General features: G+C 47.8%; 3 protein-coding genes across 8 annotated transcripts; 1 reads left to right on the forward strand and 2 right to left on the reverse strand.

Annotated features, from left to right (window-relative positions):
• Positions 1-126: 126 nt before the first annotated feature.
• On the reverse strand, positions 127-1,927 carry CLPS (colipase). Of its 2 annotated transcripts, none has more exons than XM_032449307.2 (3): positions 1,586-1,927; positions 381-503; positions 127-297 (listed from the first exon to the last, which is right to left on the reverse strand). In XM_032449307.2, the coding sequence occupies exons 1-3, from the start codon at positions 1,652-1,654 to the stop codon at positions 163-165; spliced, it is 327 nt and encodes a 108-aa protein (XP_032305198.2). In that variant the 5' UTR covers positions 1,655-1,927; the 3' UTR covers positions 127-162. The 2 variants fall into 2 exon arrangements, with proteins under 2 accessions (XP_032305198.2, XP_015740273.1); XM_015884787.3 differs by lacking the exon at positions 1,586-1,927 and adding an exon at positions 707-809.
• On the forward strand, positions 1,768-5,382 carry LHFPL5 (LHFPL tetraspan subfamily member 5). 4 transcript variants are annotated; one of them, XR_001559519.3, is made up of 4 exons: positions 1,893-2,449; positions 4,002-4,238; positions 4,397-4,507; positions 4,648-4,884. XR_001559519.3 is itself a non-coding variant. In XM_015884779.3 (3 exons), exons 1-3 carry the CDS (start codon positions 2,038-2,040, stop codon positions 4,423-4,425), a joined length of 678 nt encoding a protein of 225 aa, XP_015740265.2. In that variant the 5' UTR covers positions 1,768-2,037; the 3' UTR covers positions 4,426-4,884. The 4 variants fall into 4 exon arrangements, 2 of the variants coding, with proteins under 2 accessions (XP_015740265.2, XP_085383200.1); XR_001559520.3 differs by having other exon boundaries at positions 1,914-2,449; positions 4,397-4,489; XM_015884779.3 differs by having other exon boundaries at positions 1,768-2,449; positions 4,397-4,884.
• On the reverse strand, positions 5,291-26,780 carry SRPK1 (SRSF protein kinase 1). 2 transcript variants are annotated; one of them, XM_015884790.3, is made up of 16 exons: positions 26,737-26,780; positions 26,593-26,653; positions 17,538-17,656; positions 16,576-16,684; positions 16,347-16,434; positions 16,081-16,168; positions 14,665-14,771; positions 13,840-14,005; positions 12,830-12,855; positions 12,165-12,378; positions 11,541-11,963; positions 10,461-10,561; positions 9,463-9,570; positions 8,810-8,879; positions 8,341-8,433; positions 5,291-7,821 (listed from the first exon to the last, which is right to left on the reverse strand). In XM_015884790.3, the coding sequence occupies exons 1-16, from the start codon at positions 26,747-26,749 to the stop codon at positions 7,637-7,639; spliced, it is 1,971 nt and encodes a 656-aa protein (XP_015740276.2). In that variant the 5' UTR covers positions 26,750-26,780; the 3' UTR covers positions 5,291-7,636. The 2 variants fall into 2 exon arrangements, with proteins under 2 accessions (XP_015740276.2, XP_085383161.1); XM_085527035.1 differs by lacking the exons at positions 26,593-26,653; positions 26,737-26,780 and adding an exon at positions 20,002-20,331.
• Between the last annotated feature and the right edge of the window lie 549 nt (positions 26,781-27,329).

A 27,329-nucleotide genomic window follows, 5' to 3' on the forward strand; every position in this document is an offset into this window, starting at 1 on the left:
TGTGACCCCATTGCTTATTGCCCACCTGTGTCCCAAACCGATAACCCAAACGCACCACACACAGAGCACACTAAGCCCTCTCCCTGTGCTGCCCCTTCTGCCCAAAGTAACGGCACGACACAGGGCTCGGTGGGGGATGCTCTTTACTGGGACACACGTCTGTCACCGCGATGCAGAGTCGCGTTTGTCATAGCAGATCCCATAGTCAGTGTTGGTGATGGAGCCCACGATGCTCCAGTCAGCGTCGCAGGACAGGCCACTCTCACAGGGACACTTGTAGTAAACTCCATAGAGGCTCTGTGGGGACAGAGGCTCGGTGAGGCAGCGCCCCTTGGGGCCACTGCTGGGCTGTGAACAGGCGGAGGACGCACAGCACCCACCTTCCGAGAGCAGCCCTGGGTCTCGGCCGCCTTCTGGCTGCACCGTGCCAGGCTCAGCCCAGTGTCCCGCTGGCAGCAGCCGCTCTTGCACTGCGCGCTCTGCACGCACAGCTCTCCAATGTCCTGCAGCAGCAACAGCATCAGCTCACACCCAGAACCCCGCATACACCCGACTGATCCCACACAGTTGCATTCTCTCCTGCTGCCCCACAAACCCGGTGAAGCCCCTCTCCCTCTATCTCTCCATCTGCAAATGATTTTTTCTCTCTGTCTCGGGGCACCCCGAAACATATGTCGCATGGTGGGGACGTGTGTTCCCCCATTACCAGGTTGAAGATGAGACCCCGCTCATTGGGAGCGCCCAGGGCCAGGGTGACAAGCAGCGCGACGAGCAGCAGGCGGAGAGGCAGCATCATGGTGGGTGCAGGTGGGGTTGGGTGCAGGTGGGTTTGGCTGCTTTATAGCCAGCACCTGCCATGCTCCCTCCTATCGCACCTGGCCTCGTGGCACCGCAGCGTAGCTTCAAGGGCGGCTGTGTGGCACCGTGCTGTCCCCAGGTGTTGCTGTGCCATGTGGCCGCTCCTTCAGCCAAAGCAAATGTCAGATAACGGCACTGCTACCCACGAGGGGATCCACTGCACCCGGAGCATTGGAACTGAGCCTGCAGAGCTGTGGGGACAGCCCTGGGAACGGTGCAGCTTTCAGCACTCAGCAATGATTAATGCCTGCACGGCAGCGGCCTTCTTCAGCAGCCTTTGGTGGCCTTTTTTAATGGCCTTCGGTGGCCATGCAGTGACGCTCAGGCTGGCCATGGCAGTGGCCTCCCCAAATGGCACAAGGACAAAGCCATGTGGTGTCTCTGCATCCTGTCCCCTCCCTGTCTGCACCTCATGCCCCCCACCTGCGGGGCACCAAGGTGACAGTGTAGGAGTAGAGGATTTGGGTTGCACGGTGTGACCCGGGGGGGCCCTGTGGAGAACAGCACACATCCTGTGGTGCACCCCAATGCACGCAGCAAGGATGTGGGGTGCAAATAGGGACGAGTGGCACCTCCTGGGCATGCAGTGGGGGCACAGAGCACATCCTGGGGACATATATCCCATGGGGGCAGGAGGTGTCCTGGGGACAGTTCCCAGGGGCATGGGCTGCATCCCGGTTGGACCTCTGGGCACAGAGTGCATCTGCAGTGGGAGCACGAGGCTCACCCCAGAGAGGCTTTCATCCCTGCGGGGCTCATTCTGGGGCCGCTGGGCACGTCCTGGAGGTGGGCACATCTCAGGGGGAGTCTCAGGCCGGGGGGGATGATCATTCCGAAGGGGATGTAATTCCGCGGGGGAAGGTCTCGTGCTGGGGCACTGAGCTCATCCCGAGGGGGGGGCGGGATCGCAGCTCGGGGGATATCTCACACCGGCTGCCTCATCCCGGGAGGGGTTGTGTTCTCACCGCAGCGGCTCATCCTGGGCCCGGACCCGCGGGCGCAGAGCGCATCCCGGTGGCACCTCCCCGTGGCGCATCCGTCCATCCATCCCCGCGGTACATCCATCCCCGGGGCGGTCCCGGCCCCGCGGCGCTCCCCGCCCCGTACCGCCGCTCTCCGCTCCCCTCTGGCGCTGCGGGTCCCCGGCAGGCGGCGAGTCCCCCCGCTGTCCCCCCCGCCATGCCCAAGCTGCTGCCGGCTCAGGAGGCGGCGCGAATCTACCACACCAACTACGTGCGGAATGCACGGGCTATGGGCGTGCTGTGGGCCCTGTTCACGCTCTGCTTCTCCATCCTGATGGTAGTGACCTTCATCCAGCCCTACTGGATTGGCGACAGCATCGACACGCCGCAGGCCGGCTATTTCGGCCTCTTCTCCTACTGCATCGGCAACGCGCTCACCGGAGAGCTCATCTGCAAGGGAAGCCCCCTGGATTTCGGTACCATCCCCTCCAGCGCCTTCAAAACAGCAATGTTCTTTGTGGGCATCTCCACCTTCCTCATCATCGGCTCAATCCTCTGCTTCAGCCTCTTCTTCTTCTGCAATGCTGCCACTGTCTACAAAGTGTGTGCCTGGATGCAGCTAGCGGCAGGTGAGCTGTGGGGAAAGGCGCTGTGCTATGGGGTGGTGGGCAGAGGGTGGGTGTGGGGTGAGCTCAAGGAACACTGGGACACCACTGTCAGCTGTAGGGTTTGTGTTCTTTCCCCACACCCCCTCCCAGCTCGCCAACACCCGATCTGCTGGTAACCCAATCCAACCCAACCTGAGCAGCTCCTGCATCATTCATGATGTCCCCGCACTCTCCAGGTGACTCTGGGGACAGGCGGCTGCGTGGGTTTGCTCCAGTTCCTAGCTCGAGCTCAAATGAAGATTTAGATAAGAGGCTTTGGGGCAGCTCAGCCCTTCAGGGAGTTGGGCATGGAAGGGCTTTGCTGATGGATTCAGGGCTTTTATGGACATTTTTGTGACCACCGTTCATGAAGCTAAAGTAGGGAAGGTCACGACAAGGGTTGGGCTGTGCTGAACCTAGTGTTTTTGTCCCCTCCAAACCCGTTCCCCAGGCTCTGTCTGCTTTTCCTTTTGCTCTTCTGTGTGGCCAAGGCCTCCTAGTGCCTGGCACTGCAGAGCCAGGGAACAGCAGCAGTTCCATCTCTGTGCCTGTTCCATGCTGGGGCCAACCTCCAACAGGGCAGCAGTTCCTTTCCAGCTGCCCTCACCTCCTTGTGCCCCTCCTTTCTGTTGGCTACAGCAAAGCTTCATTAAATGCACAACAAAGTATGTGAGTTATAAGAGATGCTCTGTGCTGTCCCAAGGAGCTCCCCTCGCCTGGGCACAAACCCTCAGCACAGTGCAGAGCGGCTCCCTTCGCTCCATGCACCACAGGTACCTACTCAAGCAACAGCAATGACTCTGAACACAAGGATGCAGAGGCAAAAATGCAACTGGAGGGGCCGGGAGGTGCATTGCCTGGCAGGAAGTGCCCCCAGACAGACAGTGCTGTGTTCCCATGGCACGGCCACGCACATGCAGCAGCACAGCTCCCAGCCCCACTGGAACCACAGCAGCTGAGCAAGCGGCATCAATCTGCTGCCAGCAGTGAGCCAAAAGCCAGCTGTGCACAGAGCAGCAGCAAGGTTGCACAAACACTCCATGTTCCAGCTTTGCTCAAAGGCTGCATCTCCTCAAAGAGAGAACTCTGTTGCGTGCAGTGGTAGGAGAGGAGCAAAGTTGCCCAGGCAATAGTGTGATGGGAGCTGGGGCAGTGGCCTGGGTGGCAGATGGGAAGGCAGTGCTGCACCTTACCTGTGCTGCTCTTTCCACGTGCTGCCTTGTCGTCACACTGTGCTGTCCCTGTGCTGGTCTGTCCATGTGTTCCATCATGCTCATGCTGCATCATCCCAATACTGTTCTCTGTGCTGTTTTATCATCAATTACATTGTCCCCTGCTGCTCTTTCCATGTGCTGTGTCACATCCATTCTGCTTTGTCCCTGTGCTGGATTGTCCCCATACTGCTCTGTCCCTGCTTGCACCTTCCAGCTGTGCCATCACAAAGGGCGCAGAGCCCTCCATGCCACATTGAAACCCCTTCAGCCAGCACCAGCGGTCGATGTGCTCACACTGCCATTCTCCCTTTGCCTCGCAGCCACTGGGCTGATGATTGGGTGCCTCATCTACCCTGACGGCTGGGACTCGAGCGAGGTGAAGCGCATGTGTGGGGACAAGACAGACAAATACACGTTGGGCGCTTGCACAGTGCGCTGGGCCTACATCCTGTGCATCATCGGCATCCTTGACGCCCTCATCCTCTCCTTCTTGGCCTTTGTGTTGGGGAACCGTCAGGACAACCTCCTGCCATCAGACTTTAAAGCGGAAAGCAAAGGTGAGAGCAGCAGGCTGGGTGTGGGAGTGATGGGGGGGACTTAGCACGAGCAATGGGGCCGGGGTGGGGGGGTAAACAAAGCTGGAAAACACACCTGTACCTTCATAACAACCAGTATTAGAACCACGAGCCACTAACACAATGATTTTGTTTTCCAGAGGAGGGCAATGACGGTGCTGATCACTGAGTGCTGCAGTGATCCTGACGTTTCTTGCACGTGCAACACCACCAGCATAGCTGCAGGATTCCTGGTGCTGTATTCACATGGGGTTTGTTTGGGGCCGAATGGGAAACGGGCTTTGCTTTGCCTCCATCTGGGATAACGTAAATCCTTACCAGGCAACAGGAGGCATCAAATGTGATGCTGTGCACCCCTCGGCAACAGCGGCCGCCCTCCTTCTCTTCCCAGGGCTGCCCTGACCTCCTCGCATCGCTTCAGAAGATGCGGCCTTTTCCTTTCGAGTGACTCCTCCTACCTGTATCACCGCCTCTGGACTTTCTATGGCTCTCAGCTCCCACGAGACGTAGCTGTTGTCGGCCATGACTTGAGTCCGCTGGGCAGGTCTGGGGGCTGCGATTCGCCGCCTCTCGGGGTTTGTACATCTTTTGAGGAAACGACTTCTGAATTAAAAGCCGGCGTTTTGGATTGTGTGCTGTCTCCTTCAGGCAGGGGAATCCTCCACCACGACCCAGGCAACGAGAGAACAAAGCTGCCCCTCGACGAGCGGCAGCCGTCGGGCAGCGCTGCAGTACCGCCGTCGTACGGCAGGTGGCGCCACGCACCGGCGCTCCGCAGCGCGCTGCGAAAGGCAGCAGAGATGGCAGAGGGAGGGAAGGGGGACGCGTTGGAATAGCAGCCTGTCCCCATAAAGGGGACATAAAGGGGGCTTCTCCCCCTTTTAAAAATGGGTCACAATACGGACAAAATGTTTTACCAACGCCCAACACCCAGTGAGGCTCAGACTACAGAGCTGCGATTGCACAGCTGTATGGGCTGATGGGCCTGGAGCTGAGAAATAAGACCTGCAGAGGGAACATAGGGAGACTACGGCTGGGTAATTAAATAGTCTGTTTATTGTATGGCTTTCACAAGGAAAGAAGACAAAGCACCCAAGTAGAAAGAATAAAAATGTATTTTCCTTCAGGTTTTAGACTGACACAGCAAGTACAAATCCTTTGTGAGCACTTTACAGCAATTTGGGGACTTAACAAACCCAAAGTGAGTGAGCACATGGAACAAGGCTGAGCCTCAAGAGCTGCTGCAGCCTCTAACTCACACGCTGGCTCCATCCTCAGCAACCGGGGTAAAAAAGCATCCTCCTGCAGCTGGGGGAACTGCAGCAGGAAGGGAAGGGGCTCTGAATGTGCAAAGCTCTTCCCAAGAGAAGTTCCTGCACCAGCCAGGCTGAAGTACAACAGGATGGGAGGAGCTGTCAAGACAACAGAAATCATTTGCCCTGCCAATGTATCTTCACAGTCTGTGGATGGTGGGGGTTGTGGAATCCAGTCTTGACTGCAGTCCTTCTGTAACAGACATGGAAGTGATACGCAGCTGGAAAAGCTCCGAACAGAAGGGAAAGATAGGTCAAATCAGCAGTTTAAACCCATTTGGTGTGTTACCTTCATTAATTGTAGATTATATGCATAGACAATCCGACCTACCCCTAAAAGAACATGCAGCATGATCTGTGTTCATTAGCCCAGTCAGGCACCAGACTGGAGCAACTCTTTTAAGTGGATTAAATGACACAGAGCTTTATGAATGAACAACTCTCATGTTCAGCCAGGATTTTCAACACGCACACAAAGTGACTAACAGCCATCTTGGCAGCTCTGGCAACACAACAGTCTCAGATCTCATCTGTGTGGCCTCCAGTGAGTTCCTAGAGAAACTTAAGTGCTCTGAGAGCAACCACGAACCCACTGCCCCATTTGGTCCAGGGAGAAGATGTGCCTCTGAAGCCTCACCACTGCCAGCTCTCGCTTTAGTCGGATGCACTGAGTCTGCAATAGGACGGGTAAGCCTCCAGGAAGTCGTCATAAAACTATTATACGCCACAGTGATTTAATTAAAATTAATTCATTTACTTATTACATCCAACCCCCTCTGAGAAGTTAATACACAAATCTCACAGAGCATTTTGATTTGGGGTAACTCTACAAGCAGCTAAACCAGTATCTACAGAGGAAAGTCCATCAGCTCTCTTCCACCTCTCCTTGTGCTAATGGCCCAGAAAATAAAAGGCAATCCCAATCTGGGAAGTTATTCCTGAATGCCATCACCTGAAACAAATCTAAAACAATCTTAACAGCAGGCTTTTAAGTGTTGAGTTCTGAAGTCGATGGCGATAGCGTGGCTGTGATACAGATGCCACACACTCTTTCTGGGGGAAAATATGTGAATGGTCAAAAGGGCCAGAAGAGAACTGCATTAGTGAAAGCCACTGCCTCACTGGTGCAGCAGTTACCTCAAAAGCAAGGCCAAAAAGTGCCAGGGAGGGATTAAAAAAGGTACAGCTCACTAAAGCACGAGAAGTCACCTGCATCAGCTCCCTGCAGCCAAAGGGTGCTCCCATCTGCAGGCTGAAGGTTGTGCGTTGATTGAGTCAGTTCCAGCTTTTGCTTGTTTTTTTTTTTTTGCTTGTCACCTTTTAGGCACAGGCTGAGGTGTCAGAGAACAAGTAGAAACCATCACTGAATTCAGAAAGTATTCTGACTATGAGGACAGAAGGAGGGAAAAGGAAAGGAAGAGGACACTTGAGAGGAAGAAACAAATGATACTAAAAATCTAGACTTAAATAGCTCAAGAGATTTAAGCAGCTAGAACTAAAGAATTACATGACTGAAAAGCACTGAATACAACAGACACCTAGAAAACAATGGAGGATTTTGAGGTCTTTGCTCTACAACAAACTAACACCACCATGGTGCCATCTGTTACTTCTCACCCTGTTGCTACCTACTGGACCAACAGTGGGAAATTGACTCCTGAGTCAGTGAGCTGAGTTCAGATCGTCACATCCTCCTTACGACGCAAGGAGAGGTGAGATTTAGTTAAGGGAGCATATCTGAGCACACATCCATAACACAGTGCATACCAGTAAGAAGACTCAGGGAAAACTTGATGTTTTAGTCAATTAAGTCTTTGGCGAAGCCCAATCAAGGCAAAACAAAGATGACGCCCACTGGATGAGAAGAACCCCCACTGAGTCACAACAGCAAACTCAGCAGAACAGGTTAGATTTATCTAAAATCTTGGAAGCCTTGAAGGAAGAACTTCACGCTCAAACTGAACAAGGGAAAAAAAAAAAAAAAAACAGATCTGGGAAGGGGCAGCTGGGGGTGTGTATTCTATATTGTAAACCAGAGTGCAGTGCAGTGGCACTGGGTTGAAGCCCCTAAGAGAGAAGCCAGGGGTGCCTGAGACACTCTGCTGCTGTAGCTCGCTTCTCTGGGATCAGCTCCAACATCGGTAGTAAGAAGTCTGTAAATGCAGCTGCATCATCCTGGGACCATTCATATTTTTCCACCAAGACTTCAAAAAGGCCCCAGGGCTTCAGTTTAGTGATGTGCTTCAGATCACCTGAAAACCAAGACAGGTATGTTAACTTCAAGGCATGGTTGTAGAACAGCCAAACAACAGAACTAACAGCAAGCACAGACTGAATCCAAAGAGCTCTCCTTAATAGTTAAATGTGGGGAAGATAAAATTTGGGGCATGCTGCAGGAAAATTGATGCTAGAACCTTTTGCCTCCTCCAGGCTGAAGAAATTATGGTTGGACCAGATGACCTTGGAAGTCTTTTCCAGTCTCAGTGATTCTATGATAAACACATACAGCACTGTTTTCCAATCTGCTGTGTTTGATCTACAAGCAAGATGCCAAATAACCAGACACCGAATATTTTTAGCAGTCAGACGAGGATATTTCAGATTTAGCTGCAGTTTTGTCTTACTGTTTTCCTCCTCTCATAAAACAGACCTTAGAAGAGCTGTCTTTGCTGGCACGTGTTGTTAAGTGCTACTTCCAGCAAGGTACTTTTGTTTATTCAGATGTGGGGCAAAGGGGAAAAAAGAATAACATTTGCTTCATTTCCTTTTACCTTTTTTGGTGAAAAACTCCTTGGAATACTTCCCTGCCAAAATGAGCTTGCGAGGTATTTTCCCCAGAAGTTCTATGATCAAAGCAATGTGATCTGCATTTTGTTCAAGAGAAACAACAGAATAACATATCCACAAAAGACATCTATCTGTATGGCGCAGTTTCTCTCCCTGGAATGTTATGGACAAAAACACAACCCCCCTCAAAAACTACTTTGGCATCCACCCAAAATCAGATCACAACAGCAAAGACAGAGACTTGGAGTATGGGGATGAAGAGATGCAGGAATGATGAGTTAGAGAAGAAAGATAAAACCTAAGAGTTAAAGGAATGGAAGATATCAGGAACAAGAATGCCAGCTTCTACTGCAAATGGTCAAGCACAGCAGTCCCTTAACATCAGTCTAAACGATTTCATATTGTGCATAAAAGAAAGCTTTCATTCTGAAGGATTTGTATTTCATGCCCTACCTTCATCTCGTGAGTAGTCTTCTCCAGAATGAGGCTCAAATAGGTAGTCTCCTGTTGCTAGTTCAAAGGCCTAAAACAGCAATAAGCAAAATTAAAACACTTCAGTGCATTTCACACATTGTTAGAAGTACCACAGATTGATTCCACCCAATGCTGCTCACCACAGCAAAGGCAGACAACAGAATAATCTGCACAACTCCAGCATGCTGTGACCATCTCAAGATGCACAGTCATTCTATAGTTTTAATGACAGCACTAAAAAAACACCACAGGCATAGCTATAGTAAATTTCGGAGCAGGTTTTCTTACCATTTCAAACATGCAGACAATGCATGGGATTCGAATACTAAGATATCTATGAAACATTGCTGGATGCACCAAGAAGGCCCTTTATACAAAGATTCTTGTCTTCAGAACTGCTTCGCCATCTTGCTCATCAATAGAGCATGACAGTGAAGTGCAGTTCTATTTCAGTTCTGCCAGCATCGTACAACAAAACCCTGACTTTCAAAGGTTGCTGGGTTTGTCTGGGTTGTTTTTGGGCTTTTTGCCAGACCTGGCTGGAGATCCAGCAGACTGCAGTGTGCACAGAGCACACAAGTTTACCAGAACACTCCACAGCAGCAGCCCACAGTCCCTGGATCAGCACTCACCATACACGCCGTGCTCCAGATGTCAGCAGGGCTGCTGTACCCCGACCCTATCAACACCTCCAAGGAACGGTACTGTCTTGTCTGGATGTCCTCAGTGAAGTGCTTGTGCTAAACAGACGAAACATTTTACTGAATGGGCGGAGATTGTTTAAAGGCGAAAAACCTGGAAGGCCAGAGCAGATCGAAGCTCTTTCCCATTAGATTTCACCTGAGCTGTAGATCCTTGTTATGTTTTTCCTTATATTCCTAACCAGCACTGTTTAACTGCTCTACAGGAGACATTACTTCAATAAAAGCAGTCCAGCAACTCAAAGAAGCCACAGAAGTAGAATAGGGAGAACCGTTCCAGAGCCTACTATCTACCCTATCAGATCCTATCAGCCACCGCACAGCAGATGAGCAACACAGAAAGCCCTGCCAGATGCTGCAAGCCTGACACAGAACCGAGACTGAAACAATTTATTTTCCTTTAAGATCTCAAGTATTTTGCCCCATTAAAAGCTACGTAAAACAGACATTTATTCCATTTGACATGTCAAACATTTAAAAGCTGCATAGAACAATCATCAAAGAATAAAACTATTTATGAGTCTCTTTCATGTGCTCATGAATTCAGAGCAATGGTTTGACAAGCTAATAAAGCACACACTTAGACTCAGTGCAGTTCTTTTCAACTTTCTCCAGAGGAGCTGCAGATTCCCTCAGAAGTTTCACATATGCAGATTTCTACACACTGTATGTGACACTGCTCAAAGGCCTAATGAGAAGTAACCTAATGACCAAAGAGGCACCCAAAACATAGGCTCAAATCTTGCCTTAACGGACCATTTCTTTCTTCGGATCACTGGTCCCAGCTACATTTTTTTTTCCAAGCAGTTTAAAACTACAACTCCTTTCCCAAGCAGGTATAAAAAGGATTCTGTTTTCTATATTTAGTCTTGGCACAGCACAAACAAATCAGCACATTTAAAGAGTTGATGTGAGTTTTTAAAACTTACCACCCAGCAGGCATTTCCTAGGTCAGCTATCTTCACCTTAAGCTTATCTGCATTCTTGGGCTCAAGAGGATTAAGAAGGAAATTCCCAGCAGTTGATTTTCCTAGAGGCATCATGTACAACAGCTGATTAAAGCTCCATGGACATAATCACCATCTGTCAGCCAAATCCCATAAGCCCTCTCCCCCACCCACAAGAGATTTTTGCTTACAGATCTGAACTTTTTCCCTCCCTGAAGCCAAGGTACAAAAATCAACTTCAGTCTGCACTATGAACAAGAAGAGCCACCATTATTAAGGAGAAAGACAAGCATATGCAGGGAGGACTGTTTTTCAGTACAGACTTAAAGTTTGCCTGTATCAATACATGCTTTTTAAATAAGGGCACTGCCAGAAATAAAACAAGTCTTTTAAGAGGTCTTCCTAAACCCTTGAAGGAAAAGAATCCACATGCAACAGCATCTTCTTGACAGTCAGCAGTCACTGTAGTAACACCAACAGCTGCAGGAGCTGAAGTATATACTGGGGAAAAAACCTCACAGAACCTGATGGAGAGCAACAATATTGGCTCACTAAATGACATCCAGCTGCAGATCTCAAATGCAACATGGGGAGAGCTGAATGAAGTAAAGCTAGTAATCTAGCAGGGCCATCCAACTAAATGCAGCCAGAATGTCAGTATCTTGTTTCACATGATTCTAAAGCAGTGCTCTGCCAAGAAAGTGCTACTGAGAAATTTTAAGTGTGAGCTACTGACAAGTAAATTTAAGTTCCTAACTATACTGAAAAAAATCACAAAAGGAATACTTTGTCAAGGAAAGAACGTTCCTACAGTGAAAAACAAACGTACGTGTGGATTCAGTAGCCAGAACTAAGCTACAGCCACATCTGGAAGGTACAAATGACAGAAAGTTTCAGAGTAAGACTGTTGGGTTAATTACTCCTGGCAGAAAAAAGTTCGAGTAGGTCATTCAGATTTCAGCCTACAAAATAGTGGTTTCTATCACTATTCTGATCAAGAGCTGTATCAGGTATCCCAGATCAAGGAGAAAGGAGACCTTTCTCGCACGGCTCCTCTTGTACCTTTGTTGTCTGCTGGGCTGTTATTCTCATTCTCATCCTCTGATGGCATCTCTGTCCGGATGCGTTCTTGCAAATGGCTGATCTCCTGCTCATTGAATGATTGCTCTTCACTAGAAGTAGGCTGACACAGCATGGAATCTTCTGAAACTAAGGGCACGAAAGAGTCCGACCCCACTGCCTGAGGCCTGTTCTCTACGTCACCGTTACGTTGGCTGTAATTACAGCTATGGAAGTTCTCCTGTGTGTGAGGGTGGTCACCGCAGTTATTGGCATTGTGAAGGTCATCCTCAAGTCGCACAGACCCTTGACTGACAGAGTCTGGGAAGTCCGACATTCGTATCACACCGTTGCAATTTATTTCTGTCACACACTTTTCTATGCTGCTTTCCATTAGAACAGACTGTTCATGTACAATGACTTCAGCTGGAAGAATGGGAAAGGAGAAGAGAGCAGAATATTTCTATACAAAGTAAGAGCAGAAGCAGCTCAAGGAGGCCTCAGAAACACAGAGTTCTCAAAATATACCTGAACACAATCATTAATTAACTCAATTTATAACACCACATGTTCACACGAGTGTGAGTGAAAGAATACTGATACCCCAGCAATATTTTTGGTCCATACCTTTCTTTTTGTCCACATCTTCACTGGGTGGGCTAACTTTTATGAGCATTTTCAGAGGGCTCTGAGCTTCTTCCTCCTCCTCAGGATGTGTCTGCCCAGGGCTTGCTTCCTTCTCCATTTCCTCTATCTCTTGCATTCGCTTCTCTAATAACTCTGCCTGACGTTTCTGCTTCTTTTTCAACTTCTTTTTCTTATTCTTTGACATTTTGTCAGCCTACAAAGCAGCAGTTATATGTGACTTAGTATTTCTTACTTCAATCTAACACAAGTTTTAATTTATTCAGCATCAGAGGAAGCAGTCCAGGATGAAAACTCCAGGGACAGCTCTCCCAGAAGCAAAGCAGATTCTGTGGTCTTAGAGCAGTTGTCTTTTGTTCTTATCAGCACATTTCTGTCCTGGCCCTGCAAACGAGGGACCCCAGACTCTACAGACAGCAGTCACCTTCACAACAGACCCTGAACCATCAATGAGATAATCGATGGTGATATATTTGAGACAAAACCACTGACATCTCTAAGACAGTATTGAATCCGATGCTTACATCTGTGACAAACAAATTACACTTTTCCTTCTGATCTGATAACAAGTTTGCCCTCCTTTACTGCCAGCTGGATTATGAAACAATGCAGTAGATGGATACTTACATATGAGCCATTACACTTACTGGTTTTGGCTGTGGTGCAGTACTCACTGAAATGGAAAGCAAGATTAGTAAATTAGTATATTTCTACTCAAAAACTGCACCTGGATTCTTATCTTAAGATAAGCTTTTTCCTATGAAAAAGCATAACCTGTAACATCATTTTCTCTATGCAAGTAAAGCAAAAATAAAAAAGATGAGAAAATTATTAAATGAACAAATGCATAATTAAAATCCCAGATCGCAGACTTGCTTGACTGATATCAAAGACTTACTCTTCCTGTCATGCAGCTTCATTTACTGCATACATTATGGATCTTACCAAAAGGAAAATGCAAACCAAAGTATTACAATACCAAGGCTCCCTAGCCTAACCTAGCTAAGCTATGCTGCAATGGGCTCAGAGAAATGTTGATGTTTTAAAATTAGGGCTGATAGAGCTTCTTTATACTGCAGCTCTTGGGAACTACGCACTGGTACAGATGGATTCTCAGTAGATCAACAAGTGAAAATCTGCCCTCCGCTCTTTAGGAATGTAGGAAATCACACCCTTCACTTACTATTAAAAGCTCTCTGACTTCTGTGAACTGACAACTTGAGAAGGTAAACTGTTTTGTTGAAACCTTCCAAAACAGACTTTACCAGCATGATGCAATAAAGGAAATACTTTGGAAGAAAATGTGAGAAGTGCCTCACCATATTTTTACTCTAGTAGTTTTGACAGTATTGACATGCAGCACTTTCTATACCAGACTGACTGTCCTACCACTTTATCTGCACTTAGATAAAAATAAAATCTGCTTTAAAAGCAGCTGTCAGCATGAATGTATCCTCCCTCCATTTTTCTTATGCAAATGACTGCCTTCCTGCGCTCCTCCAAGTTAAACTGACTAACTTCACAATTTGCATTTGCCTTTTCAATGGTTATTTGCGTTACCGTTGCACTGTGCTCAGTGCAGAAGTTTTCCCTAGTGAAATCAGTTGTGTCTTGGGGAGAGATGGGGAAATAGTGCCAACTATTATGAACAAAGCACCTGCAGAGCCAGACGGTGGGGGGGCCCCAGATCTCTGCCATTCTGTTGCTTCTGCAGCCAGTCTGCGGATATACTGGTCATTAACACACAAAAGAATATTTTCAGGCTTAATATCCGTATGGATGATTCTACACTTCGTGTGCAAGTAATCCAGACCCTGAAGAACCTGCAGACAGGAGAGAAGGAAACGATACCATTCGAAAAAGCAAATAATTATAAAACAAAGCTGAGTGAATTTTTAAATCCAGAATTCACAGCTGCCTACAATGGTCTGACCCTACTGAGCCTAAAGGACAGACAACTTCCAGAATACTCCATATTAGTGCTAATGTGACCAATGGTAATTTTAAGAGATACAGATTTGCATACAGATTTTAACTATGAATTCAGAAATTCCTTTTTATTGTCATAATTTAACTTAGTACAGCCGAAAACCCAAATTTTAATGCCCTACAAAAACTCCGCCACTCCATTTCAAAAGTAGGAATAGGTAACCATGCAGGAGGAAGAACAAGTTTCACTTGCTATTCCACCATTAAGCAGCGGACTGTGACAACCTAAGAACTACTTGCATTTGTGGGAAACAGCCAGGGTAAGAAGAGGTTAAAAGCAAAACTGGCATTTCATTGGGAGACAAAATATCTGTAGCAGAAGACTTTTGTAATAGGGAAAGTGAATATTAATCCAAAAATGACTTTGTTGCACAAGAGACATACTACTGATTTCCCACTTTTATTTTCTTGTACTTGAAAAAGAGTTTCCCACCCCCTATCAAAGACTTCTCACTGGGTCACAGGGAACAGTGCAGCCAGAACTGGAACATACCTGTTTAATGATCTTTTTGACACAAGGGAGTGGGAGCCCCTGATAATTGGACTTGATGATCCACTTCAAGAGATGATGCCCTAAAACTTCAAACACCATACAGATATCTAGAACAGAGTCAAGAAAAAAGATGGACCTCCTGACCCAAGGAGCCCTACATTCTTGGCACCAAGAACTGAAATACACCTTCTACCAATACGCTGTTTCTACACTGAAAAACCCTCATCCTTCTGACACAGCTAAGAGCAGCTGGCTTCTGTAACAGCACCACCCTATTATAGACATCTGTGCTGTCATCTAAAATGTAAAATACCAATGCAGAGAGCTGGTTAGAATAATGGTCTAAAGCAGTAGTAGCAATCTCCTGTTTTGGGTAGAAGCCAGCTACACAAGCAACTGTACATTACTATTTCCTGCTAGTACTGAAACAGCTTCAAGCTAACAATGTCAGCTTTGGAACAGTTCATTCTCTTGCCCCAGGCAAAACCCAACACCAGATCTCTCTGTACCAGCAATGCCTGAAAATATAATCACATCTCTGTTTCCTAAGTCACTCCCAAACAATGGAGTTACCTTAAGTTATCAACACCAACAGCAAAAGAAACTTTTCACAAGCCTGGGTTTCAATAATATTTACATAATTGGCCTTTTTTCTTTCTAAGATCTCAGAAGTTATGGTCACACTACTCCTTTACACTGGCAGGAAGCACGTGTGTTTCATAAGAGTGGAAGAAATACAAGTGCTAGGGGGAAGAATGTTTGGGGAAATGCATTATGTGGGTACTCAGTGTTTTCTAAAAGCTTTAGAAAGTTTATAACCTACAGCCTGATTCTTTTCATCAGCACAGGAACTCTCACTGATGTCAAGTTCAAGACGCTGCAAGCAGAAACATGCAAAAGGAAATCCAGCTTTCAAATCGCAAGGATGCATTAGTACCACTTACCACAAATAGCTGCCTATTAGAAGACAGGCCAAAGTAAGATATTTCCCAACCAGAAAATCACTTTATCAGATTACAGACCACATACGTGCTTGTTATTAATTATTCACTTTGACATTCTGCAATGCTTTGCTTAAATAAGAAGTTATCACTAGGCTGTCTGCAAAACTGAAGAGTTAGGATAGCTGGGCACGGTATTTTGACCAGTAAGCCACTCAGACCCATTTCACAAATGAGACATAGCCACCCCAGCTTTTATTTTAAAGGCATGTCTAAGCAGCGTTGTCTCCACAACTCAGGCTGAATGATTTTAGATTTGAGCTTTGCAGGCAACAGAGGCCCAAAGAGAGCAATGATTTCACAGCAGGTTTCCTCAGGCAGTGAAATGGAAGCCTAGGCCAGCCCCTGGCACAACAGCTACACAGGGAACTCACACCTCTATGCAAATCTTTGACTTTCTTCTACGAAAGGATACGAGAACCATTTACTCCTGAAATCTTGAAGTCATCTAATAACTGAACAACTCTCTCTTTATTTGGATCATTTGGATCACTGTTGCGAACCTGCAGAGAAAAAAGAGGGTCATCTTTGTATGCCTTAAGGCGATAACCTTGCAAGAATATGCTTCACAGAGCACATCTACTGCACCAGGAAGTGCTGCAAGATAATCCAGAAAGATAAGCACGTGACTAACCTGACCTCCCAGAAGTGAATTAAGTTCAGCCCCGCTCTCACACTCACCGATTTTAACAACTTGATTTCATCCAGTGCTGTTTCTGTGTAGTGCTCTGCACTCTTGACCACTTTCATTGCCACAAATCTCTTCCCTCTATGCACACACAGTAAGTAAATGGGAGACTGTTAGTGCTCCTAGGAAGTTATTCTCCAGAATTATCCTAAGTAGCTCTTGTATGCAAGAAAAGTATATCAGCCAATAAAGGCTGAAGAACTCCTGTGAAGGAACACTTACTGGATGTCCCACGCCAGCCAGACAGTGGAGAAGTGGCCCCATCCAAGCTTCCGAATCACATGGTAGCGCCCATTAAAGAGATCTCCAATTTTCACAAGGTGATAACCCCCTGGGAGAACAGTGGGAAGTTGGTATGACATGGGATCACACAAGTGCTGAAGGACAGGTATGTGGAACAAGCATCAAACTCGAGGTATACGTACTTCATGTGTTTAAAAATCTATAATCATATACAGAAATACAAATGTTTATATAATTGGGTTGTGTGTGAATGTAAGTGTGAATGTAAGAGGCAGAGCAGTGCTGAGCCCTAGAGTTGGACTGAAAAATATCTTAACATAATCAAACTAGGAGGACCAGTCATAGAAATGTTTGGGCTACAAAGGACTGCTAAAGGCCATCTGATCCCACTCCCCACATCGAAGAGGGAGGCCCACAGCTCCATCAGCTGCTCAGAGCCCCTCCAGCCCTGACCCTGGGAATCTCCAGCAACAGGGCAACACCACTGCTCTGGGCAGAGCAACCTGACCAACCTCTCATTTTTAGTGCAGCTCATCATGGCAGCAGCACAAAACACTTTCCTCAAAGAACGATTCTGAGTTTCACGAGGCTACCAACCTTCGAAAAATGCAGTTTATGAAAGTTCAAATTTAGCTCAAAATATCATTTTTTTCTAATGAAAAAGAACTGGATGTCTACTTCTACTGATTTGGAAAAGTCCTCTGACACAGATGAGAAGCCGACATACATTAAGAACCCAACCAAACCTTGACAACAAAAGCAATCTTGAAGAACAGTTTCTGTTTCAGGTTAGTTTGAGAAACATGATTCTATTCATCCAATTTCAAAAACTACTTAAAATAATCAAAGAGATGGTCTAATTTTAACTGTCCGCAACAGATGGGAAAACAAAGGAAATTCTTACATTAGAAATGCCACACCTTAAACAGGCAAGTTCATACCTTTACAGTAATCATTTGGGTCCTCTTGTTCGTCATCATCTGAGCCCAGAATTTCTTCTTCTTGCTCTGGAAGATCATTTTCAGAGTGAGCAGCAGGGCCACGGTGCTGAGGGTCGGCTCTGAAAGAGGACACGGCCTGTGTGTCACATGTTACACATAACTCGGTACCTCGCTTCTTATGTAAGAGGTGGTAAATAATGAAGAAGTCGTACTCCTTGGCCTCCAGAAAAAAAAACAGTTTTCATTTTTACATGCTTTTACTGCTGAAGGAGAAACAGTTTTTCATATGCTAGCAAGAAAGAATGACACCTTAAGGCTCCAGATTCACTTTTACAGTATAAGAAAAAAAAGGTCAGACAGACAAAAGCTCAGCACTTAGCAATCCTGCTGCCTCTACATAGCCCCAGCCTCCATCAGTGTGAATCAGCAGAAGTTTCCTGTACTGAGGCTATTTTTCCAGCAAAGTAGCAGGTATACACAACCCTATTTCAAATCCAACTCATTCTGTTCAAGGGAGGATTAAATTCTGAGACAGCTGCAGTTTACCCCAGCAGGTACTGGGGATGCACGTGGGCTTTGGGATGCAGGTTCTGCAGCTCCTGAGTTGGAGTCAGGTCATATCGGTTGTATCAACTAATGACAGAAATGAACACAACTTTTTAGCAGCTACACGTTCAGCATTTGCCTACTAAAAGCACCCTGCTGTGATTTCATACATCAAGTACCATCTGTTTCTATACATTAAAACAGCAGTTATCTTCAATACCTACAGAGCAGAAAGAAGGAAAAAAAGCCCCACGCTTTCCAATAGAACCATGAGTGAACATGTAACCATTTCTAGTAGGAACTGAAGTTCATTAAATCACAGAGGAGCCACAAGGCGGTCCCAGATAAAACCACACTGCCCCACAATGCACTGAGTACCCAAGACCTGCTAAGTGCGAGATTCAGGAAAGAAAGCAGGCAGTGGGTCAGAATTGGAGGTGCTGGACTGGACATCAAGAGATCACTGAGTCCAACCTGCCTGACGATACAGGCACCCTATGAGAGGTTCTGAGCCTTACACCAGGACTGCTGGCCGGACAGACCGACCACCATCCCACTGCTCTCAGGCTGAGTCATTTATCAGCTGCCCCATAGCTTGATCCAGCCACAGGATGTTTCATACCTGGATTGCTTTAGCAGTAAGCCATAGAGCTACAAGACAAAAAGAAAAGAAAAAAACATCTTGGAGGACAAAAATCTTCTTGAAAAGTGCTGCATTTCTCCAGGAACAAAAGAGCTGCAAACAGCCGCTGGCTGCCCCAGAATCACAGCAGGTAGCAAAGGCATGAAGGGGAGACTGGATGCCAACATGCACAGAATCCTACAAACAGGGAAAAGAGAACCAGAACAAGGAACTGGCCAGGAAGGGGGACTGAAGCCCAGCAGCCACACCCACAGCGTAAGTAATGCAGAGTAATTCTGCTGTTTGAGGACTTTCACTTTATGGCTGCAAGGTCTTGCAAACAGGAATGGGTTCAAAAGATTCAGAATCACTGATGCAGACGTAACACTGTGCTGCTCTGCAGTCCCAAAGCTTTTCAATGACAGGGATTTCATGCACCAGAGCAGAAGTTACTGGAAGCACTGCACCCATTTGCTCAGCTTTCTGCACTCATCCTGGAGGGACTGAGAATGGTAGACCACAGCTCAGCCTGTCCTGGGGATCCAGAACAAATTCCTATGAAGCATTTTTCTCATATATTACAACCCTTTACACCATAACGTGGTACAGAGCCCTGCTCACATGCATATCGACAGTGCTACCTCCTTTAAGGAATCCCCTCCAAAACATACCTCATTCCTTGCCTTGCGGCAAACATCCATCAGACATCACTACATCTTACCACCACCCGCCCCTCGCATGACCACATCAACTGCAGATATGGATTAAAGGAGCCTTCCTCAGTGTAGATATATATTAATGCCAAAGAAAAAAAAATCCACAAAATCACAGCCCTCACCTGCATGCACAGGTAGGGCTTTGCTAGACACAAAAGGCTGCTAAGGACAGCAGGAAAATCCATACCCTGGATTTAAAGATGACAGCTGAAACTGCTGTCAGCAGTATTACAAGATACACATAAATACCTTAAAACCCTTTAGGGACAGAAAGATGGTTAATAGCATACCCTCCAAGAAAAAGAAAACCAAACATTTTAAGGCACTTTTTCTCCCTGAAAACACCTCCATCACCTTTTACTTTCATTCCCCCAGTGTATTAATTAATCACCAGAATTAACTATACAACTACAAAGTGGTATTTTGATGAAGATAGGAATGCTAAGGCAGAATGATAGCTTCTATGGAACTCAACCCATCTCCAGAGACCATCCCCTCCCCCCCCTAAAAAGTCCTCATCCTCCCAGAAAAGCCCAAAGAACTGCAGTTCCTGAGACAGAAATAAATGAGGGTAACCCACCTGCAGGAAGCACGGCCTCCCATTGACACAGATATCCCTGAAGACAGGCCAGCAGTTTTCAAAAAAGCCATTAAAAATGGGATGGCACTGCTGAGGAAGGGGAGGACATGGATGGCCGAGGGGTTCCTCCCGAGCGGCGCCGAGCTTTGTGCAGGAGGGAGGAGAGGGATCAGCCTCCACCACCTAGCTGCAGATGCACAGCACTGCATTGCAGGTGAATGGCCTTGCAGCGAGACCAGGGGCTGCTCCCAGCTGATCTGCAAATTCAATCATGTCGGGGGTTGGCTGAGCTCAGAGAGACTCATCTCCTCCTCTTGATGTTTACCTGTCTCCATCTTCCCTCAAATGAAATTAGGAATTTAGGCAGATGCTTCATCTTCCTGCACCAGCCGGTTTTATTTGCCTATTTAATACCCCTGGATTCAAAGCAGGGACAGACAGCGAGGTGGGGTGGCTGCCGACAGCACAACCCTTTTGATACAGCATAGCAAGGGCGTTCAAAGTGAAAAAGGCATTTTCTGAAGTAATTCCAAATCTCGCTCCGCAGAGCTACAAGAAAAACATACCCTTTACTCTCAAAAGGTACAAAGAAGTGGGAGAGGAGACAAATCTTCACCAGATCTTCAAAAAACAAACAAAAAAAGCGCAGAAAATTGAGCATTCTTCATAGGAACCGCTTCACAGTTTTCCAACAACATAAGGGTATTAACAGACATTTCCTGTGCCTGATTATCCTGCTTGTTTGTGTGATACGGGAGAGTTCAGCAGTGTGACATTAGCAGCAAGGATGCAGAGCTCTGCTACAAGATGGTTCTTATGAGCGGCATTCTGAAGCCAGCTCTGTGCTTCTAAACCAAGACTCAGAAGAGCTCCATTCAGCCAGCAGCACACCGGGCAAGTTTGCACTCTACAAGCTCACACAACGACACAACGCACTGCAGGGACAGCAGTACTAATTTGGAAGAACTCAGAGTTTGGTCACTTGTTTCTCACAAAGTTTTCAAAGAGCTGAGAAAACACACCTTGCTTTCACTAGTCGGCCTCCCACAGAGCCTGGGCTACACTTAAAATATGAGGTCAAAAACCACAAAGCAGCCCTGATCGCATAATGTGTGCTCTTACAGATCTGCTCTGAGGCAGAGCCAACAACAACAGGGAGACAAGCAGGGGACCGCAACCATGGGGAGCAGTACAGACCACTCAGGGGAAAACCAGGGTCTGTGGTGCTGCTGCACCGCTGCTCCCTGCAGAGCACTGGGGAGGACTCCCTACCCTCCAGATCTCCGTATACAGTTCTACTTTCGCAACTCAGAACTCCTTTGTTTTCTCCACCTCAGTAACAAGATGCCCTTAGAAAGCATTTTCGTGGTTTTACTCAAGACCATTAAGAAACAGGGACTTCTTGAAAACAAGCATTCTTCCTTGTCCTCAAACCACTGTGTGATAATAAAAAACAATAAAATACTTTCCTTATTTGTCCTCTTCATCTCAGTTGGTCATTCCTTCCATATCTGGAGAACCAATGCCCATCTGCAGGAATCTGAGGATGACTGCTGTATAGGAAATCACAGCCTGAACCTCTGATTAATCAGCTGAGGCAAGTGTGGGGTCAGCTGCGGGAGCACAGGTGAGAGTAATGGAGCTGTGCTCCCGGGAGGGCTGGAGCTCGACTCCACCTCCTCTGAGACCTCATTTAAGGGCTGACCCTCACTGAGGCAGCATCTCTTGGAGATCGCTCCCCAGTGAAGACTGCCCCTGCTATCCGGTCCAGGCATTGACATTGGTGAGTTTTCTTTACCAATAACCTTTGACTATTTATCACCATCTTGGTCACCATCTTTATATTAGCCACCTTTACACACCACCTTTACAACTGCTTTCCCCTATGATTTTCAGGCTGCCACCAGCATCACCTTTACAAACTTTATCTCCCAAACAAGGACTGATAAACGACACACATGAGACTTGCATCCTTAACTGCAATTCAGTTTGGAGAATTTAAGACTGAAGAGTAATCTGACTCATCCTGCAGGACACACAGGCACGAGCCCTGCAGCAATCTGGGCCTCCTGCTGAAACACACTTCCCACCTTAACCATCATTGCAGGGATTTCCATGGCTCCAAACCACAGCAAGACTCTGCTTCGAGCACTGTAAGGGTGCCTCATTTTCATCTGGAGGGGAGGGAACGAAAAAGTCTGAAACTCCATAGCAGGATAAGAAGTCCAGATTTTAAAACTTCCCCCATTTCCACATCTGCACCAATGTCTCTCGAAGGGAAGTGATGCCAGACTGCATCTCATTCAGTGGATTGCCTGCAATTTCAGGACCATTTTAAGGCATATCTCATCAGCTAAACAGCTGCTTCTGATGCCAGCCTCACATGTGCTTACATGCGGGAGATCTGCAAGCAAACCTTGAAATTATAAGAAGTACTTTCTTGCTTGTATGCATTCAACCCCCTCTACCCTTTTAAAAATATATATATTTGAGGGAATTTTTGGGAGCCGTATGTTGTGGGGGAGTTCTGAGCCTAGAATCCACATTACAATTCTGTGCAATTCCTTCACGCTCCCATCCCTATTTTTCTGAATGAAGAACTGGTGCTTGCCACCAGGAGGGCAGATCTGCCATACTCACTGCTGCAGGTCAAGGTGTGCAGGGAAACTACTGCTGATAGCTTACAGGAGCAGAGACAGAACATTCCATTCTGAAAGAACCAAGCACGGAGGCAACAACATATACTTGTTTAGTAGATGGTGGGAGTTCAGTTTGAAGATAAGTAATAAAGCGTTTCACATGAGAATGGCACTAATGTACAAATAACAGAGACAATTAAGTTTCTCACTCCCCGTACCCACTTCTCCAAGCATGCACTTAACAAGCTGTTTGCTATTCCAGCAACACAAACCGAGCAACTTCCATGGAAACCAGCAGAGCTCACATCCTGCCATGCAGAAGCCTGGTCATGACTGCTGTATTTGAATGAAAAATCTTGTGGGCGAGACATTGAGTTCTGACTGTTTTAGGTGTACATCCAAAATGCTTACAAGAAAGGCAGCTCTGGTATTAATGATGAAAGACAAGTGGGAAGAACATAACATGAGATTCTGATCCCAGGAAAAGCCTTCCAGAAGCAACAGAAGGACCCCAGAGGGCTGCAAGGCCTCTAGGGCTCTCCAAAGGCAGCAAAGAAGTGACACAAGAAAGACATGCAGTAATAAACTGAAAGTACTGGAGAAGCTACTGGGAACTTCCTTCACCCCAGAAGGCAGGTAATCTCTTCACAAAGAGATGAAGATTACCAGCTTCCTGCTTGTTCTTCATCCAGCAATTCTACTGTTTTCAGTTGGAGAGGAAGAAGAAAGAAGACAGGTTTCAGCACAAAGTAAAAGTCTGTCTAAAAGATTACAGATAACTGTAAACCCATCTGCTTGAAGATGCTGAATACTGCACCCAAGAAATGGTAATAGTGAGAAGGGCAGATGGTGGCACTGCCCCAGATGAGCACTGCCACTGCCCTCCCTCCTCTAGCAAAAGCAGCTGGAGGAACTGTGAAAAAACCACCCCCTACTCAGCAGAGCCCACGAGTCAGGTTGATTCACCAGGCACTCCATCAGAAGAAAGTACTGCAATGCACGTTTCTAAGAACCCAGACCACAGCTGTATGGCTACCATTACCTCTGCAGTTAGTCACGCTTACAGTAGTAAAGTGTACTGCACTGAGGCACAACCAGTTCATCCCCCTCATTCCCCACGCACAGCTGCTGCTGTTTTTGCGTGTGATGGGGCAACTTTTCCTGGAATAGAAAAGCAAAATACAAGGCTTGATGAAATGCCCAATTAATGCAGCATGCAGACTCACAGCCTGGTTCTATTAAAATGCTCATTTTACTCACTTCAGAAAAATTAAGCTGCAATACAGAACTATTTGTTCTGTTTCTTGTCTAACTGCTCTCAATCTAGTTATTTTGGAGCCTAGTTTTTTAAACCCTGATTCTTAGGCACAGCAGTACCTGGGTCAAAGAACAACCTGGTGATCCGAGCCTGTGACACAGATAGAAAGAGCCACAGAGTACAACTGCCAGCAAAATACATACTACCATTGTGCTTAATTCCATTACAAATTACCAGAGATGTGAGTAAAATACACCTGCATTTGTATTTTTGGTCAAACAGCAGCTGTTTTGTATCAAATCTTCCCACCTGTATCTATCTTCCCACTTCCTGGGCTTTTGTTCACATGATGCAAGACTTACAGTACATGAAATGACACTCCAACAGAACAGTGGTGAGTGCCAGCCTCACTTCAGCCAGGAACAGCTGCTCTGTCTGCAGAGCTAACTCCCAGCAACGCTCCCCCTCCAAACACCACCGAGGACTCAGAAGCCAAACAGAAACCTGCTGCTCACCTGCACTGCTTCCAGCACACCAGCTCCATAGAATACACAGCAGCCACCTTGTGGCTGATGGAAGCCTGTGCTGCTGGAACAGCCATTGCATGGCTCCCCACTGCTCACAGCAGACCAGAGCACGAAAATGTGGGGATTAGTTCACAGGAGAAAAATCAACATGCAAACACAAAGGAGCAACGCACAGCTCCAGACCCTTGTTCAAATTATAGAATCACCAAGGTTGGAAAAGACCTAGAAGATCATCCAGTCCAACCATTCATCCATTACCACTAAACCATGTCCCTCAACACAACATCCAGTCGTTCCTTGAATACCCCCAGGGTCAGTGACTCAACCACCTCCCTGGGCAGTGCATTCCAGTGCCTGACCACCCTTTCTGAGATGTAATACTTCCTAATGTCCAGCTTAAATCTCCCCTGCCGCAGCTTGAAGCCATTCCCTCTGGTCCTATCCCTAACGACACGAGGAAAAGGCTGACCCCCAGCTCACTACAACCTCCCTTCAGGAAGTTATAGAGAGCTATAAGGTCTCCCCTGAGCCTCCTCTTCTCCAGGCTGAACAATCCCAGCTCTCTCAGCCTCTCCTCATAAGGCCTGTGCTCCAGACCCCTCACCAGCTTTGTTGCCCTCTTTTGAACACATTCCAGGGCCTTGATGTCTTTCTTGCAGTGAGGGGACAAATGCTGTGCCCAACACACCTGCCTGCCAGCACTGAGTTCTGCAGGGGTCAGAAACTGCTTCAAACAATGAAGCCATGCCAAAACCTGCATTCCTGACAGTCAGGCAAAACCACTGACCTCAACGCACCTCAAGATCCAGCTGCTTGAAAGGCTGATGGTTCAATCCATAAACTGTTTAGTTTTGTATTTTTATGTTTAACCATAACTAGAGAATTCCTAACACCAATTTCACCCTTTCAAAACTCACGTGTGCTACACCTTCTTACTAACTTCATACAGAAAAGCTTGTAAGCAATCAAATATCACAGAACATAAGATGTTAAAGAGACATTCCTTGTGGCTTCGAGCCCAGATGTTATGGAGGGAGCCTTACAACAACCCAGTAAAGCTTATTTTAGATTTAATCAGAGCCGCTTTGTATTTAAATAGCATAACTGTTGGGGTGCTGTGCCTCAAAGCTGGAGGTTGAGCTTTTATTGCACCAGGTAAAGCCCAAAGTACATACGTAGAAATACAATGCACATCTCCCAAAGAGCTTGGTTCAGCCCTTGACCTCTCCAGAGCTCTCTCAGAACAACTGGAAGTCTGTTGGAGACAGAAAGCAACAGAAAAACTCTAAAACAGCACGATTTGTCAGAGGAAGTGACTAATAACACGCTGTAAAGAAAGATACACAGAACTCCCTGCACCACCAAAGCTTTTATGTAGGAACCATTACATGGCCTGATAGTGACAGGACAAGGAAGAATAGCTTTGCACTAAAGAAGGGCAGGTTTATGTTGAGATGTTAGGAAGAAATCCGTCACCAGAGAGAGGTGAGGTGTTGGCTGCTGCTCAGAGCTGCGGGTGCCCCATCCCTGCAGGTGCTCAAGGCCACGGATGGGCCCTGGGCAGCCTGAGCTCAGGGGACACTCGGCTCACAGCAGGGAAGGGGCTGTAAGGTCCTTTCCAACCCAACCATTCTATGGGGCTGTGACCTTTAAGGGCCTTTCCAAGCCAACTACCTACTCTGTGGTTCTCTGATCCTTAAGGTCCTTCCAACACAACCACGCTGCAGTTCTGTGCTCTCACCCAGCGGACAGCAAAGCGCTCCCAGCACCACGCAGCACCGGACCGGGCTTTACACCCGAACCGGGTCCGCGTGCAGCACGGAATGCAGCGTGCGACGAGCCCCGCAGCCGGCCATTGTTCAGATCCTTCCATTTCTCTATCCGCGCGGTGAAGCTCAGCGCACGAAAAGCCCCGTAACATCCCTGCGGCCAGAGGGCGGCCACGGGAAAACAGCACCGTCAAAGAGCGACGTAACCGCACCAAGGAGGATTTTAATAGGAGGAAGAAAGGGGCGTGAGGGGAGGGCGAGACCTCCGGGAGCGGCGGGAGGGGCCGCGGGGCTCCGGTACCGGGACAAAGCGGCTCCGTTTCCCGCCCCACGAGCGGCCCAGCGCCCCGAGCAGCCCGTCCGGGATGGGTGAGGAGGGGCAGCGGGGCCGCACTCACTTTCTCTGGGCCTTGTCCTTCTTGGCCTTGGTCCGCTTCTTCCGGGCCTGCAGCGCCAGCACTGAGAGGAAAGAGACAGAAAGAACGTGAGGACGGCGCGGAGCCGCCGGACCGAGGCCCCCCCGCAGGCCGCGCGGCGCTCACCTTTCCGCTCCATGGCCGCCAGCGCCGGGAGCCCAGGGAGTCCCACGCGCCTGCGCACTGCGCCGTGACCCTGCGCCGCGCCGAGCCGCGCCGGGCGGAGCATGCGCGGTGCGAGCGGCTTGGCGCTTCGCCCGGCAGCGCCGCCCGCCCCGTCCACGTGCCCGCTGTCCCCGCTGGAGGCGGAGCTGTGCGGGGAGCCCGCCCCGCCGCGCTGCTGGCTCCGCCCCCTCCCGCCCGGCGCAGGGCGGAGCTCCGACGGCTGCGGGCGCGAAAGCATCGTGGCGCGCGGCGGCGCGCGCGGCGGCGGGCGGGGAACGCCGCGCGTGACGTCATCGTCTCAGTTGTGATGTCAGCAACCGACGCGTGCTCCAAAAGTAATGCATCCTATTTATTTCCACGGCCGCTTCAACACGTACGAAGAGCACAATAATGTTGTTTGATAGAGCAAATTCTCACCTACAAAATGCTGCTTTTCGGTATAGTTATTGCCACTAGCTGAGTGTTTTTGCCTGTGATAAACAAGAGCTGTCCTGCCGTGTCCACAACAATCTGCAACAGCAGAGGTGACCCACTGACACGCACCCCACGCTGTG

Source organism: Coturnix japonica, chromosome 38 (genome assembly GCF_054131305.1).
Source record: "Coturnix japonica strain WE chromosome 38, WE-NBRP24, whole genome shotgun sequence".
In the NCBI taxonomy this organism is placed as follows: domain Eukaryota; kingdom Metazoa; phylum Chordata; class Aves; order Galliformes; family Phasianidae; genus Coturnix; species Coturnix japonica.

Coding starts and splice junctions, on each gene's coding strand:
- CLPS (XM_015884787.3), bottom strand. CDS start 796: ATGATGCTGCCTCTCCGCCTGCTGCTCGTCGCGCTGCTTGTCACCCTG. Junction 504..706: donor GGGGTCTCATCTTCAACCTG/GTAATGGGGGAA, acceptor TTGCTGCTGCAG/GACATTGGAGAGCTGTGCGT. Junction 298..380: donor CCCAGGGCTGCTCTCGGAAG/GTGGGTGCTGTG, acceptor CTGTCCCCACAG/AGCCTCTATGGAGTTTACTA.
- LHFPL5 (XM_015884779.3), top strand. CDS start 2,038: ATGCCCAAGCTGCTGCCGGCTCAGGAGGCGGCGCGAATCTACCACACC. Junction 2,450..4,001: donor CTGGATGCAGCTAGCGGCAG/GTGAGCTGTGGG, acceptor TTTGCCTCGCAG/CCACTGGGCTGATGATTGGG. Junction 4,239..4,396: donor CTTTAAAGCGGAAAGCAAAG/GTGAGAGCAGCA, acceptor TTTGTTTTCCAG/AGGAGGGCAATGACGGTGCT.
- SRPK1 (XM_085527035.1), bottom strand. CDS start 20,210: ATGCAGTGCTGTGCATCTGCAGCTAGGTGGTGGAGGCTGATCCCTCTC. Junction 17,657..20,001: donor GGAGGCCGTGCTTCCTGCAG/GTGGGTTACCCT, acceptor GTCCTCTTTCAG/AGCCGACCCTCAGCACCGTG. Junction 10,562..11,540: donor CAGCCCAGCAGACAACAAAG/GTACAAGAGGAG, acceptor TGATGCCTCTAG/GAAAATCAACTGCTGGGAAT.